General features: G+C 52.0%; 1 protein-coding gene across 18 annotated transcripts in view; it reads left to right on the top strand.

Annotated features, from left to right (window-relative positions):
• The window catches only part of RPH3AL (rabphilin 3A like (without C2 domains)), a 142,589-nt gene that overhangs the window by 111,155 nt on the left and 14,594 nt on the right, over positions 1 to 16,840 (top strand). For all 18 annotated transcript variants that reach the window (XM_044744521.2, XM_070482647.1, XM_070482644.1 and 15 more), the window contains one exon: positions 5,910 to 6,084. In XM_044744521.2, the coding sequence (XP_044600456.1) occupies positions 5,910 to 6,084 (175 nt within the window). The remainder of the gene's footprint in view (positions 1 to 5,909; positions 6,085 to 16,840) is intronic.

Here is a 16,840-nt window from a genome sequence, read left to right as displayed (position 1 = left end):
TCAGTTGGTTGGCAACATTCCTGCCACGTACAGGCTCCTTGCTGGGCCCTGGGAACGCGGGATGGCTCAGGCACTGCCCTGCCCTTGAAGAGCTCACCGCTTTCTAGTTGGGTGAGTGCTGTGGCAGCAGGACTGCGTGGCCTCTGATTCTGCACGAGGTGGCATGGAAGCCTTCCTAGGGGAAGTGTTGCTGCCTGATGGAAATGGGGATACAGGGCACAGGAGGAAGGAACAGCACGTGCAAAGGCCGCAGACTGGACCCTTGCTCGGACCCATGGGGTGAGGGGTGGAGACCATAGAGTTCATGCAGGTGCTCTCCTGAGTTGCGTGGGAGGCAGGGAGAGGCAGTGGTAACACATGGAAGGACGGAGCAATGGACAGGGACAGAGGTCTTGGGCCACCCCTCCCCCATCATCCCCAATGGGCTGTCCCCTAGGCCTGCCCTTCTTTCCAGCCGGGCCTGGCAATTACCACCTTCTCCAGCCACAGCCATTTAGGAAATGCCGATGATTAGCGATTGTTATCATGGTAATTAAAATGCCCTGGGAACAGCTTGGCTCCTATCCATCAGTGTCTGCAGTCAGGTTGGCCGTGAGCTGAAATCCTAATGAAAACCTGTAAGCAGAGCACAGAGCGGTGCCACGGGGAGGATCTGATGCCGCCAGCCACCCCCTGCAAGGGCCGTGGTGGCTGCGCGGGTCTCTTCTCATTAAATGGCATTTTCAAGGCTGGCTGCTTTGCTGGCCTTATCACAGCAAACCACACGTGGGGAGCAGAGGGGGCTTTGCAGAATCGCACGGCTTCTCCAGAAAATGAAGATTTTCCGACCTGTGGCCCTGGACAGGGTGGACTGGGGGTTAATTCCCGCTGAGGGCTCTTCCTGCCACTGTTCCTGGGGAGGGGGCCACATGTTGACGCCAGGCAGTGGATGATGAGCCTGGATGCACAGAGCAGAAACCACATGATTGAAAGCTACTGTTGAGTGTTTTGCAGGGTGGGGGTGGGCACGAGGCAAGAGAAGTTCTGAGGATGTGCATGGGTTGGCATGGGGGTGGCAGCTCAGAATTCAGCCCAGCTGGGGTCCCTCCTGCCTCACCTCACCACTCCTGCTCTCCCACGTGGAAGGCATTTTCCAAAATACTGAGTGTGTTTTATGCACCTCTGCCCGGGTGTGCCCTCCATACAGGCCGCAGGGACTCAGGAACTGCTGCCCCTCGAGCTGGTCCAGGAGCACCAGCCAGCCTGGTCTGGTCTGGTCTGGTCTCTGCCCACTGCAGTGACATCAGGCCATCCAACCAGACTGCAGTGCCAACCGAGAGAAGCAGACAGCCCCCCCAGGCCCTGTTACAGTGGACTCACAAGGATTGGCTGACCCACCTAGGACCTGCCCACTGGACCTCAGGGAGACGCTGCAGACCTGACAGACTCATGAGGTCATTGCCGCTGCTGAACATAAACATCGAGATGAATTGTGTGAAATTGAGTTATAGATCAAAAATGGTTGAATACCAAAAAAAGGTTGAATATCCATTTCATGCACTTCAGCCTAATATTTTGCATCCTGTGCTCTTTATCCTTTTTCCAAAAGCACTTTACTGATCAGGATTTTCTAAGTCGGGGGTAGGCGTGGAGACGGATAGTTGCAACAGGAAGTGAGGCTGATGGCGTGGGCCCCGCTGGCTGGGATGTGCCAGGGGAGGCGGGGACAGCCGGGGCGTGGGTCTCACTGGTGCTCCAGTAGAACCTGGGGGCGGACGGCTGCCTTGTGATCTGGAGTTTCCCTCAGGGAGCTTCACTAGAGCTTGCTCTGCACCATCACACCTGGCGCCCCTCTTTGTCCCCTTTGTCCCTCTTTTAATCTGAAACAGCAAATCCATTTGATTAGTTACAAGAACTTGGGTGAAACCCTCAGGCCACTTCCCCAGGAAGGCGACAGACTATGGATTGGGACACGTTCCAGCAAACTACCCACGGCTGCCAATTCAACCAGTGTTTATTGAGCACTTACTGTGTCAGGCGTGCACTGGGAGTTTGAAGACACAGCCCTGTCCCCCTTCCCGGATGGCAGAGCCTAGTGGGAGAGACAGATAAAAATGGAAGGACCAGGGGCTGGCCCCGTGGCCGAGTGGTTAAGTTCGTGCACTCTGCTGCAGGCGGACCAGTGTTTCGTCGGTTCGAATCCTGGGCGCGGACATGGCACTGCTCGTCAGACCACGCTGAGGCAGCGTCCCACATGACACAACTAGAGGAACCCACAACGAAGAATACACAACTATGTACCGGGGGGCTTTGGGGAGAAAAAGGAAAAAATAAAAAAAATCTTTAAAAAAAAAAAAATGGAAGGACCAGCCGAAAGGTGGAAGCAGCCCCAGTGTTGTCGAGGGATGAATGCATAAAGAAAATGTGGTGCACATACAGTGGAATGTTATTCAGCCTTGAAAAGGAAGGAAACTCTGACCCATGTTGCAACTTGGATGAACTTTGAGGATGTTATGCTCAGTGAAAGAAGCCAGTCACGAAAAGTCAAAGACTGCACGATTCCACTCCTAGGAGGTACCTGGAGTAGTCAGATTCTTTCTGAGTCAAATTCTCAGAAAGTGGAATGGTGGTCGTCGGCCGCTGGCGGGGAGAGCGGAATGGGGAGCTGTGGTTTAATGGGCACAGAGTTTCCGTTTTATAAGATAAAAAATGCTCTGGAGATTGGCTGCATAACAACGTGCATGTACCTAACACTCCTGAACTGTACACTTAGAAATGGTTAAGATGGTAACTTTATGTGTATTGTACCACAATTAAAAATGTTTTAATTAAAAAGAAAAGAAAAGGAAGCATGTACACTCACAGGCTGGGACTGTGGTCCCAGCTCTGGAGGAAAAGGCCAGGAGGCCGTGAGATGAGGACTCAGTGATGACTAGTGATGCACCTGGCCCTGTGGAGTCCCGGATGCAGCTCTGTGGCGGTTCTCGGTCTCTCCCACTGGAAGCCGCATGACAGTGAAGCGTGGGCCATGTCGCCAAGTCGCCCTCAGGGTTATCCCATCCACATCCCTTCAGACAGGGCCTCTGTTGGCTGTGAGTGGGGGAGGGTGTGCTCTCCACTCAGACAGCGTCTCCCAGGGGCGGCAGCGGGAGCCCCATCCTCCCTCCTGCGGCACCTAACCCTAGTGACCTCTGGACCTGACAAGCACCTCCCAAACCCACCACCCCGTGGGAACTGCTCCTGAACGTGGTCCCCAGACCAGACCCCAGATCCCACCAGGAAGTGTAGTGCGGGATCCACGCCCTGAAGACGCTTAGCACCCCACTGGGGATTCAACTTGTCTTCCTGGAGAGAAGTCTGGCAATATGCGTCATCATCTACACACGTCCCTCGACCCGGCGGTTTCCCTCGGAATATCTCCTAAGGCGATAACCGACACCTGCCTGATGACGTGTGGGCAGCAATGATGGTTGTGTCCCTGCTCACAAGAGTGAAAAATTGGGAAGAATTTCATGTCTATCAGTGGGGGTCTGATTTAATTAAATTTCATAAATCTAAACTATGGAGCCATTGGAAGGTGATGGTGGAGACCATTACTTATTAACACGAACAGTTGCCACGGTATATAGTTAAGTGGGGGGAGACAGGGTGCATCTACATAGTGCTATTCTTCTAAAAAACAAAAACAAAATTGTGTATGTGCCAGGAAAGGGTGTAAGACAATTCACACCACAATGTTAAGCAGGCCTCTCTCCGTGTGGTAACGTTATGAGTGACCTATGGTTTGCCCATTTTACTTTTTTGTTATGGTCCTAATTTTGCATGCTATGTATGTATTTCTCGTCTCAGGAAAAAAAAAAGACCAAGGAGTCTCCGTGGCGGGGGTGGAAGAGGCACTGTGGTGCGGGTCCTAAGCCCCCCGGGCCCCTCTATTCACAGACAGCTTTCGAGAGCTTGCTTCATTTGGTCCCCGCAAGGCCCAGCCCGTATTGGGGGGCAGGAGGCTGGCATGCTCAAGGGAGGTTGATGAAGCCCGTGTGGACGGATGCTCAGGCCCTCAGGTCTTCATTTAGCAGAGGGAGGCCGGGTGAGCCCCTTGCCGACCCCCCATGACCTCTTGGGCTTGGACGCCTGTTCTCAGGAGTCACACAGCCCCTCTCAGGGACAGGTGGCCTTGGTGGCTGCAGCGTAGGTTGTTTCCTCTCCCTGTACGGCTCTTCCCTGCCCTCTAGGCATCTGGTCTGCAGGACACATAGTGCCCGCGATGATGTCTGACCCCCTGAGGATCTGTTCACCGCTCAGTCACCGTTTAGTGAGCATCTTCTTTGCATCTGTAAACTGTTGGGATGAGACTCTGAGGCCTCCAGTGTGGCGCAGAGGCCACTAGAATAGTGGACGGCCTTGGGCAAGTTGCTTAACTTGTTGGAGCCTCAGTTTTCCCATCAGGAAAGTGGGGATAATAGCAGTGCTTCCTCAGAGAACTGTTGTCACCGGATGCCTCTGGGAATAGAGGAGGCACTCAGTGAATTTCAGACCGTGTGCATGCATTACCGACTCAGATAAATACACATATATTGTAGGAGGGCTGGGAGAGGATCGGAAAGGGTTTTCCCAAAGGGGCACCCTGAAGCCTTCATCCCAGCAGACAGGCTCTGTGTTACACAGGAGCCACAGGAAAGCAGGCCCTTCCGCACAGGGTAGCTGAGAGGAGCGGGGAGTGATTCGAGCCAGGAAGATGATCCGGACTCAGCGGTCCCGTGCCTGGCACTCTACTGTCTCCTTCGAGAAACAGACGCACCTGGCTCAGCCAGTGAGCAGCCAGTGCCGTACAGTTAGGTGCTGAGTTTATGCAGACGCAGTACTAAGGTTAAGTTTCTTGAGGAGAACCTGCCAAGAACCCTGTGCATATGGGCCTATTAAAGGCTCTGAGAAGTCCTGCGGTAACGGAACTTGGTTTAACCTAGTGCTTCCCAGTTTATTTGTTCGGGAACCTTTTTTTTTTTTTTCTTTTTTTGGTCTGGCCCCTGTTAACATCCCACAGGACTAATGTGGTGCAGAGGAAGTGTGGGCACTGGGAAGCACCGTCCTAGAGAGAATCGGGGCAGACTCAGGCCTTCTGATTCTAAATTCTCCCTTTTGAGTAGGGCACTTGGTCCACTGGTTATAAAGCTGTCCGCATGTGTTAGATGAGCAGAGGAGGGTGACGGCGAAGATCGTGGCACCGTGTCTGTCGGGCGGCTGCTCCGTGCCCAGCACTGGGCTGTGGGGCTGGATGTTCACCTGAGTCTGACCCTCACGGCCGCCGTGGGAGACGCGTGCTGTTCCTACGTTCCGCCTGTTGGAGGGTCAGGAAGGGTGATGTGTCCGGATCTCGCAGCTGCTGGGTGACAGACCCCAGGGGTCAAACCCAGGACGTCCGACTGACTGCCAAGGTTTCCTCTTCTCCGAGAAGGTCACCTCATTCCTTCACATGCTCCCATCCTCTTACGAAATACCCTGAGTGTATTTCTTTCATCAGAAAAGAGATTACAGAGCACTTGGTGTTTTTTGAAGTAGGCATTAAGGGTTCAGGGGCCTTATCTCCGCTGCTGCTCTGAATTCTGATCTGTGGCTCTCGCTGAGATTCTGTTCTCTCTGTGCCTACTGCAGAGAGTTCTCGTCCCGAGAAGCTCTCCAAGACAGCTTCCAACACCGTACCGTGGCCCAGCCCGGCTTTCCCTCCAGCCTCTTCTCATGCTGCCCCAGAGTTTTAAGGGGAAGGGGTGGGCAGGAGGAACACCGGTGGCATCTATTGAGCACCTTCTGGGTGTCATGCATGGTGCTGATCATTCTCCAACTTTCCAACAGGACGTGGGTGGGGGGGCCTGCATGGGAGCACGGGGAGCGCTGCTCTGATTCCTGTGTGCTAAGCTGATGTCTCCCCCGCCCAGGTCTGGAAGAGGTCGGGGGCCTGGTTCTACAAAGGGCTCCCCAAGTACATCCTGCCCCTGAAGACCTCTGGCCGGGCCGATGACCTCCACTTCCAGCCTTTGCCCCTGGAACCCGCAGAGCAGGAACCCAGAAGCACTGAGACCAGTCGTGTCTACACGTGGGCCCGAGGGAGAGGTAAGTCCCCACTGCCCCCTCTCCCAGGATAATAGCTAACGTTTAGGCTGTCAGCCAGCCGTGCGGTGCCATGAGCACCAGGCCAGTGCCCGCCACACTCTCCTCGCGGCTCCTACTGGTGTTTCCACCCTCCCTGCACCCGCACCTGGACCTCAGCGCCGTGATTGCTCTGTGTGAAGATTTGGAGGGAGGGTGCGCTGGGGGCCATTTCATAAACAAGGACGAGTTGGGAGCAGGGATGCTGTGAACAGCACTACGGGTCTTTTGCAGAAATGTGATGTCAATGGAGGGTTTTTGCAAAGAATGAGAATGCCTTTTTCCAAGGCAGACCTGTACCATCTCTTCTTGGCACTTGTCTTGCATCTCAGTAAGAGAGGACTCCTGGCTTCCCTGGTCCTAATGAGCAGAGTGACTTTGTGCCCAGCACCCTTGGTGTTTGTGGCGGCTGCACTGATGTGGGTGTGTCCCAGGGGGCCCCCATCAGAAGGGAGCTCTTCCCCCTGGTGAGGATGCAGCGCCGGGTGTGGTAGACGGCTCTGCACGGCTTGCATGATGCTATAATGCTCATGACTTTATTTTTGAAGTTCGAGGTCTCACAATGGGTTCCAGAGGCAGACGGGGCTGGTATTAGTGGCCCCATTTTATAGATGAGTAGCTTGAGACCCAGAGAAGAGGATAGACTTACTCAGCTGGGGTGTGGCAGGGCTGGGACCAAAAGGCAGGGTGTTGCCCTCTGAGCTGTGGCTCCTTCTGCCCTGAAGCACCGAGTTTCAGCCTGAGACTCAGGGTCTGAGGGCCCTAAATGAGACAAAGCAGCCAGAGGTATGACAGGCTCATCCTGAGGCCGGGGTGGTGGACCCAAGATGGGAGACGCAGCTTCTGAGGGGCTCTCAAACATCTCTGTCTTTGGATTATAACCAGCATCAGACTATCTTTGCATCACTTGGGCTATTTTTTTTCTTGTTACAAATGTAAGGCATGTTTATTATGAAATTTCGAAGGTTGTCAAATAATATGATTTAGAAGGTAATAATCTCCCGTAGGTCGATCCTTCCAGACATAACCGGCATTAACAGCCAGGCGTCTGTTCTCCAGCTAGCTTTCCCTCGGCCTCACTTGGCTCTGTCTGCAGCCGGCCTTCCTTCCTAGTTCCACTGGACTCCATCTGCCAGCTTATTCCCGCGAGTCTGCCTTCCTGCCGTCACTGCCACAGACGAGCCTTTGTAGGGACCATGGACGAGTGCCGTGGGGAGGGGAGCAGGCTGGCCTGGCCTGGCCTGAGCAGGGCGCCGTGGCCGCCAGCCCTCGGAGGAGCCAGCAGGGGATCTACTGGGGAAGTGGCTCCCTCTTGCATCATGTCCCTTTTCCACCCTCAGAGCCGGGCTTCTCCTGCCTCAGCCCTTCAGGGCGCATCCATGTCCCGCACAACGAGGGAAGACACGCAGCTGTGGGAACAGAAGCTGGGGGACACTGGCGGGTTGCTTGGAGCAGGTTGAGGAGGAGGCCCTGAGGCCCCACCCAAGCGGCCCTCACTGCCCTGTCTGCTCCAGCATCAGCACAGCACACACGTGCACACGCACACACAGCCACGCAGACACAGATGGCCTTTTAATTATGTGGGCAATGAGGCCAGCAGCCCACACAATTGGGGTTGGCACCGTTTGTGAGCCGAGTTTATGCGGAAGCCAGGCCAGGCGACGTGGAAGCCCCCTCGTGTGAGCTGGGTCTCTCTCTGCAGCCCAGACTGGAATGCCCACAGGCCCCCAGAGCACAGGGAGTGCCTGCTCCAGGCCAGGCCCCGCCAGGCATATCACAGCCTGTGATTATCTGAGTGTTCGTGCTGAGCAGGAGGAGGAGGCCCAGATGGGGGACCTCCAGGTATCACACATGGGCAGCGGGGAAGGGCTGATGGCCCCAGGCTGGTTGTGGAGGTCCAGGAGGTGTCTGCACTCACGCAGAGAGCGGGTGCACCAGCATAGGGCACATGTGGTAGGCAGGACTGAACTTGGGGAAACCCGCAATCGTGGGGGAGGGAGGAGGAGGAGCTGGTGGAGGAGGCAAAGGTGGCGTTGTGGGGAGGCAGGAGGAAAGCAGAGAGGTTCTATGCCGTGGAAGCCAGAGTGCTGGGGGTTTGCCAGAGGGCTCAGGAGAGCCACAAACAGGCCGACTGTCCCTGAGCTGCTTGCAAGCCTGGGTGGCTGTGGTTGTCCTCTCTGATTAGCCTGTGCAGAAACCAGGATCTGTGCTTTCTGATTGAGTTTGGGTCCCCTGGTCATCCCAGACCGGGTTGTGTACTAACAGAGGTACTCGGTGGACTGCCGAGGCTTGTGGGAGACCAGAGGCCCCGGCCAGCTGGAACCATCCTTACAGCTGGTCCTGAGCCTGGGGGCAAGGAGGGAGCCCTCCAGGAGGTCAGCCCCATGCTAGCCCTTCTGTGGCTCCCTGGTGGTCCACATGGCCTCACGGCAAATCTGTGGCAGCCTCTGGGGAGAGCTTGGGCATGCCTGCCTCTGGGAAGCCCCCCAAGCTGCCCGAGGATGCTGCCTCGTTCCTGATTCCTTCTCAGGCTGGTCCCCTTGAGGCTGTCAGGCTCCCTGCAGCAGGCAGCCCGGGGGTAGCCTTGGGAGTCTGGCGCAGGGATGTCACTGGGCCTTTCCAGACCGCTGCCCACTGGGGAACCAGTTGGTGTTTTTCCAGCTCCGAGAGTGGCTTCCCTTCTCCGCCTCCAGCCCCATCATCAGTGGTGTCCAGGTGCCAAGTAGCTGCTGGGGTCAGAGCTGCTGTTTGTGGTCCAGGTCAGAGCCTGTCTGGTAAGCCTGGCCCTCGTAGGACCCCGTTCAGCCAAAATCAAGCTTGGGCCCAGGCGGAAACAGAATGACTAGCACTGGGCTAGTCCCAGCACACTGGAAGCTGCACGCGAGCAGGGCTGTGTCAGTCCTGAACAGGCCGATTCCTCAGCATGTGGCCTGGGAGAGGCACGGGATGGATGCTCGTTAGATGAATTGATGAACCACCTGCTCCAGGATGAGGGATCTTCAGTAGGGCCTGCAGGCGCCTCTGGGTCAGGGGTCTGTTGGACAGCCCCAGGAGACACTTGGAGGCTGTTGAAACCATCCCGCTTGGGGCCGGCCCCGTGGCCTAGTGGTTAAGTTTGGCGCATTCCACTTCAGTGACCCAGGTTCAGTTCCCAGATGTGGACCTGCACCAATCATTGGCAGCCACAGTGATCCACATACAAAACAGAGGAAGATTGGCATAGATGTTAGCTCAGGGCGAGTCTTCCTCAGCAAACAAACAAACAAAACCACCCCACTCTCCAGAGGCGGCTCTCCTCCTGGGCCCCTGCCTCCAGGGACCCCAGGGCCAGCATCCCCCTCCTGCCACGCATTTCCTGCTCCCTGGCCTGGAAGCTGATCCTGGCACCAGTGTGCTCTCTCTGACCCTCTTGCCCACCCCCAGCCCTCCATCTCTCTGTCCCTCTCAGCCCTTGGGCCGGTACACCTGTGGCTCCCAGCTTCTCCCCCCAGCCCAGCCCAGGCCATTTTTTTTCTCCTGCCCTATTGGAAGAGGAAAGGTAATCAATAGATACAAGCCATGAACTTTTCAGTCCACAGAGCCATCAAGTGAAATGTATTGATGTTCCTGAGACAGGTTCCTTTTCTTCCTCCTTTAAATTTTCTTTGTTCATTTTTAATTACGTAAGAATGCATGGTATATTTTAACAAGTTAATTCAAAAGGGTATGAAAAATTAAAATCTCTTCTGCTTGCCATCATTTCCAAATCCCTTTCTCCCTCTTCCTATAAACATGTACTTGATATAGGTTACTTTTTGTTTTGTTTTTTATTGCTTTTGTTTTAACAACAAAAATAGGCTCTTACCTATAACTCTGTGTGTTGCTTTTTTCAATTAAAAGATCGTCATGGGCATGACCTCCAGGTCTCTAGATATAGATTTTGGTTTATTCTTTTTAATGACTGAATAAAATCCCATCATAGTGTGTATTGTGATTTAATTATTCACCTATTGATGGACATTCAAACTGTTTATGGCTTTTTGCTGCTGCAAGCAATACTGAAACATCCTTATATGTATATCATGCTCTTATTTCCATGGGGTAGGTTTCCAAAAATGAGGTGGTGTATTTTACATTTCAATAGACGTTGCCAAACCATATTCCAAAAATATTACAGTATTTTATACTCACTTATACCTACGTCCTTGCCTGCCATGAATATTATTGGTGTTTATCCTTTTGGCCAGTATACTAGATGGAAAATGACATTTCATTATTTAACTTTGCATGCTTGAGAATCTTTTCATATCTTTATTATTTATTGATTATTTAGATTTCCTCTTTTAAAAGTTGCCTGTTCAAATCCATTGCTCATTTTTTATTAAGTTGTTTACTTTCTCTTATTGATTTGTAGATGCTCTTTATATATTAGGGATATTAAATGAGTTGCAAATATTTTTCTCCTTGTTTGACTTTATGCTTTGTTTGACTTTAGTCTTTGCTTATAGTATTTTGCTGTTTAAAATCTATTTTTCTATTCAAAAACAATTTCTGTTAATTTTTGTGAAGTCAAGTACAGTTGCTTTTGCTTTGCGGTTTCTAGATTTCCTGTCTTGCTTTGAAATGGCTTCCTGACCCTAAGGTTTAAAAAAATCTGCTAAATAAAAAGTTTAAGTAATATGAGAATAAAAGGAAATTCCTTAAACATGATAAAATTACCAAAAAAGAAAAAAATATAATACCTAATATCGTATTAACTGACAAAGCATTGGAACCATGTTCTATCAAAATGCAAGTCAAGAATGCCTCCGTCATCACCATCACTTAACAGTATTTTGTAGTATTTAACTAGTGTAATAAGGCAAGAAAGTAAAATAATCTATTACTACTGGAAAGGAGAAGAAATTCTCTTTTTGGCAGATGATGTGGCCGTATACCAGGAAGACCCAGGAGAGCCCACTGAAACAGCCCCCTAGGATTAATGGGATAATTTGGGAAGTGATAGGACACCAAGTAAATCAATAGTTTACACAAAAAGATCAATCATCTTACTCTGTACTGACTAACTAGAAGCAGAAATGGGAAAATACATCCCTAATTGCAACAAAAACTATAAAATGCCTAGAAACAAATTTTAAAACAGAATTATAGGTCCAACATGAAGAAAATTATAGACTCTTATCAAAGGACGAAAAGTAAGACGTGACCAAAAAGGAAAATGAGAATCTCGGTCCATCCAAATTAATAAGTGTAACAATTCTTGTCTGATTCCCAGCGGAGTTTGTAGACAGGAATGGACTCACATGTTTCCTTTATCCATGGAGTAAACAGAATGAGGCGTAATCATACAATGGAGTGTCATTCAACCTAAAAGGAAGGAAGAGCTACACATGCTCCAACATGGCTGAACCTTGAAACTTTAGGCCCAGTGATGGAAGCCAGACACAAAGGCCGCCTTTCCTGATGCCATTTATGAAATGTCCAGAATAGGCAAACTCCTGGAGACAGAAAGTAGATTTGTGATTGCCGGAGGCTGGGGAGGATGTGGAGATGTGGGGAGGAAGTGCTGATGGGTACAGGGTTTCTTTGAGACGTGATGAAAATGTTCTGGAATTAGTGGTGATGGTTGCACGACTTTATGAATGTACTAGAAACGACTGAATTGTGTACTTTCAAAGGGTGCATTTTATGGTATAGGACTTATAGTTCAATTAAAAAAAACTTCATTAGAAAGAGAATAACTTAGCAAAATATTTTTTTAAAGAATAACAAAGGAGGTGGGAGAAGTTGTCTGACCAAATGTTAAAGATTACTATGAAGTTACTTTAATCAATAGAAACACTGCAGTATAGGCATCAGGATAAGTAGAATATTTACTTATAGAATAAATAAGTAGATAAGTGGAACACAATAGAGAAATAACAGACCTAAGAATGTAATGGAAGCTGAACATAGGTAGCTTTTCAATTCAATGGGAAAATAACAGGCTTATTTAACAACTGGAACATAATTAGATTTCCATCCCATTCCATGTGGATCCAGAAACACAATGCAGGTTGAGTAAAGAGCTAAACGTCAGCAATAATAGAGTGAACGTATCAGAGAAAGGTTAGAAGTGTTGTCTCAGAAAGAGCTGGTGACTCACACTCCAGCACCTGCAGGACAGGTGGACTGACCCCTGGGTTTGCCACTCCCTCCTCTGGACACTTGACTCTTCGGTTTTGGCCAGGGATGTGCCTGCAGACCCCTTGGTGAGCCCCCACCAGCTTACTCACAGCAAGACATTCGTCCTTTCCCCAGGATGAGGTGGGGAACAGTGTGGCCTGTGTTCCTCCTGGTGACTGGCCCAGGGTCTGACCTGGCTGCCTCTGGGGAGAGGTCTCCACCCTCCCGCCCAATCACTCCAGATGGAGTGTGTGCTCCACACTACTTTTCCCTGGCAGATCTTGCTCCAAGTTTATGGCAGCAATAAATTGTCATCTTTTGTGCACTCCCAGGTCTCTTTGTTCCCCGATGAAATATAAGGTGTAAATGGCGGAACCAGTAGTTCAGGCTTTTGGGGTTCAATCGCTTTGAAGCTGAGCCCACCTCTTCTGCAGGCCTTTGAGCTGGATCCAACCTTTGGGCTGTGTATAGAGAGATATTTGCTGGGAGTAGGGGTGGGAAATGCCATATTAATCTGGCGTGTTGGAGTAATAAGAGGTTACATTTTTTTCTCATATACTGGAAAGCTTAGAGGAAGGCACGTGCAGCCTTGATTCAGCAGTTCACTGATGTCAGGGCAGGTGTTTATATAATTCCTGCTTTTTCTCTCATGGTCACAAGATGGTTGCCACAGTTCCAGCCATCACTATAAAGGAAGGAAGAAAGATCAAAGGGGAGGCTGGGAAATCTAGCCTTTCGCTTCTGCAGCCTTGCATTATTATAATGGAAGTGGTCAGGGAGGAGGGGGCTGGCGCTTGTGCTGGAGGAGCCCCATGCGCTATGAGAGCTGGAGAGCTGAATTTATCGGACTGAAGTCACTACAGTGGAAATTATTCTCAGATAGGATTTTGTGTTTCTCTGCCTCCAATGCCGAGGATACTTAACATATGGGCCCTTCTTATTTTCTTCAGCCCCCAGTGCTGTGGCCAGGAAGCAACACTGCCCTGGGTCTGCTCTGTGGTGGGTCCACCCTGCCTTTCTTTCCCAGGTGTGGCTGAGCACCTGAAACGGGGTGGGGGTGGGAGGCACCGAGGCCCCAAATCTAGAGTTCATACAGTGTTCAGAGGGCTTTTAGGATGTGTGTCCTTGTCTCAGATGGGTGCCGGGGAGCCAGGGTTCCCAGGAGACTGACCCTGGATCAGTGAGCTTTGCTGTATTCACCTCTCCCAGGGACCTGGGGTGGAGTGCAGTGGGGCGCCCATCGTCTAAAGCCTTTGTCACTGCCCTGTGGCCTGGCCAGGTTGGGGAGGGCTTCCCAGTTTGCCCTCTACCCTAGACCCCAAAAAGCCTTGAGCTCCCCATAGCCATGAGGCAAAGCCGTCTTCCCATCTCTGCTGAGGCCTGGGTCGCAGTCCGTCCCCAGGACCCTGTGCAGGCATCCTCCCCCCCCCACCCCGCCCCCTTCGTCATCCCCCTGAGCAGAGCACAGGCCTCCTGGACAGATTTGAACCGAGTTACACACTGGTTCACTGCAAGGTCTATTCCAGAAAAGTACTTCGAGGTTTTGGATCTGTCACAGTTGGGTAGTTTTAAGAAAAATAGGAATTTCACTCTCACTTCATTGGTTTTCTACGTTTATAAACAATTTTTTTTAATCCTAAACTGTGGTTCTGTTTGTGGTCCAGTGAAAGCGAGCTTCGTGGTTTTTCGAGCTAGCAGTCAGGTTCAGCTCAGGCTACAAATGTTTACCTGGGGCTGCCTTTCCCAAAGGAGCCCTCGGCTCACCTGCCCGCCCTGGAGAAGCCGAGGCGTTGGGTGCTGCCTCAGCATCAGCATCCGTGACTCACGGTCATTATCTCATCTGATGCTCAGAACAGCCTGTGGGGCAGCTGGACGGCGAAACTGACTCTGCGTGAAGGATGACTAGGGGGAAGTCCGCCCAAGATCACATAGGCTGTGGCCGAGGGGGCCAGGGACCCAGGCTCCTGACTCCCAGCACCCGCTCCTCCCCTCTGAGTGTGCTACGGAGTAGAGCTGCTGCCCAGGTGGCCACAAACGCTGGCTTTCCCCTTCCGACTTGGGTTTTTGGTTGCCAGAAAGAGAGACCACCGATGCTGGCTCAAGCAAGGGGGTGGCCGGCAGGCTGCTGAGGAAGGTCTCCCAGAAGCAGGGATGGAGAGGAAGGCTTCCGAGGCCGTGGGGCTGGAGGAGCACGGCGGCAGCTCCTCTGCTGCTCCGGGAACTCTCCCAGCAGCTCCTTTCCTCAGCCTCCGCCGCTCCGCAGCTGGCACTCAGCTACGAGTCTGCATCCTTCTGTCTCGGCCTCCACCCTGCCATTCTCAGGGCCCCATGTCCACACTTGGGGAGGAGGTGTCTGGCCCAACACATTCTTGCTCAGGTTGCCCTTTTTGCATCCAGCCTGCATCCCATCAGACATAATCGATGGTGGGGCCAGTGAGGGCTGCTTTCTCCAAAAGCGGAGCTGGGACAGAGTCAGGGAAATTTGTGTTTCTTGCTCAGTTGCCCTTGAACCACAGAATTGGTGTTTTGTATCTGACAGGTAGTGAGCTCCCTGTCACGGGGAGCATTCAAGCAGAGGCTGGATATTATAGTGGTGATACTATGGTTCAGAAATGGAGAAGCTCACTATGGGCTTGTTGCTGTGTATACAGAGTTATGCCCCCATGTTGTGACCAGGGCTGGGGGGTTGGGGACACATTCTATGGGCCAGGATCGAGAAAGCCGCATGGCCCGTGAAAGCTTTGAACCCAAGACCTCGTCTTGTTAGCGCAGAGCTGCAGCCGACTCAGCTAATAAGCAGTTTCGTGGCAGCCATTTCTCCATCAAACGCATATGCTGTTTCCTGACTTCTTAACGCAGCGTGCTATTTATACCAGTCGATCCATTCATTCTTAATGAGCCACGGTTGTGGATTGTAAAATGTTTTATTTTCAGACAGGATTGCTCACTGCCCAGAGCCAGCTGTTGCTATGCCGCCTTCCTTCTTTCTCTGTTCCTGAGAAATTAGCATTTTGGAAGCTCCTCAGCGTGCTCAGCCGCCCTCTCCCACCCCCTCACGAACCCCCAGTGTTTCCCCAGCAGACATTGGACTTGCCATTTCCATCCCTTCGGCCTGGATATGGTCCATGAACTCCCTGCAGCCTGCTCAGTCGTTGGGAGTGGGGTGAAGGGCGGGGGGCGCAGACTGGCTGAGGCTCAGAGAACGGGGCAGAGCCGAGCAGAGGGGCCTCCGTATTGGGAGGTGGGATGCCCTCTGTCCTTGGAGGGCTGGGTATTTGCTGGTGTTATAGGTCACAAACTAGTGGAGCAGGGACTGGATCTGGCTCACTGCTTTAAATTCATGGACAACTTTTCTCAATGTGGAGAGTTCTCATTAAAAAGAATATGGTGTTCTGTCTTCGTTTTTGAAAGTCCGAAGGTCCACCAGTACTGCCCCTCCCTGGAAAAATCGGGTAGGCTAAGTAGCCACTTCCCCCTTCACACAGGGTTTGCAGTCTCTGGTTTGCCGCAGTCCCCACCCTTCCCTGTTGTCTCTGACACTCTTGATCATCGCCTTACAGGGTTATTAAGAAGAAAGTGAAAGAGTTCTTGTTCCCACATCCCTATGAAAAGAGGAATAGAAGTTAGACCAACAGGGACACCTGTTGTAGGAAACCGGGCACACTTCTCTGTGGAAGTGAAGGATTCTCGCATCCAGCCTACCTCACTCACTGACACTTCCACCTGACTGTGGAAGGCGATGTCACAACTCTGTGTCCCTGCTCCCGATCCTGACCCCACAAATCCTGCCCCTAGTGGCTCTGTACCTTCTGTGGAGATGACCAGGCACTGTCTCCTCCAGGGCCTTGCCGATAAGGACTTAAGAAGCCAGGCCTTGCTGAGCCCATGTCTTGTCACACAGGACCCCTGGGAGGAGAACTTCAGTTTTGGGAAGTCCTTCTTCCTGTCTGGGCCTTGGTTTCCCCATGAGGATGAGGGGCTGGGACAGAGAGTCCGTTCTCTTCCAGCTTTCGTCTCTTACAGCGAATGAAACGTTGTGGAGGAGTTTCTGGCAGGTGGCAAAGCAGCTCCCAGATCATGCGCTGGAAAGACCGGCCCATTTCAGCATCGGCCCTGCCTCCACACACACACACACATGCATGCACGCGTGTGCACACACGCTCACAGTCCTGGTATAGGCCACCGATGAAATCCCATCGACCCGCGCAGCACCCCTCCGCCCCGACCCCTGCACACTGCTCTGTGGGAGGCATTCACCGAGTGCTTCTGCACCAGCTGAATCTTCCTCTCAATGTCCTTTCCCCAGGATGGTCTCTTATGCTTAATTATCGCCTTTTCTGTCTCCGTTCGTTTTCCTCCCTGCCTGGGTTCTAGAGTCCCAGGGAGCTGGAAGTACATGGGATTTTTCTATATATAAACATAACCGAAACCGCCAAATACACATAACACAGGCTGAGCCAGAAAGGGCTGTCAGAGAGGAGTGCGCGAGAGGAGGGGGGTGGTCTGAGGACGGTGCTCTGAGTCCAGCACGGCACCCTGAGAGCCACTGACTCAGGTCTTCCTGGTGTAGGCCTGC

Source organism: Equus asinus, chromosome 13 (genome assembly GCF_041296235.1).
Source record: "Equus asinus isolate D_3611 breed Donkey chromosome 13, EquAss-T2T_v2, whole genome shotgun sequence".
NCBI classification, from domain to species: domain Eukaryota; kingdom Metazoa; phylum Chordata; class Mammalia; order Perissodactyla; family Equidae; genus Equus; species Equus asinus.
Note: the sequence above shows the minus strand (reverse complement) of the source record. Positions and strands in the feature narration are given on the sequence as shown.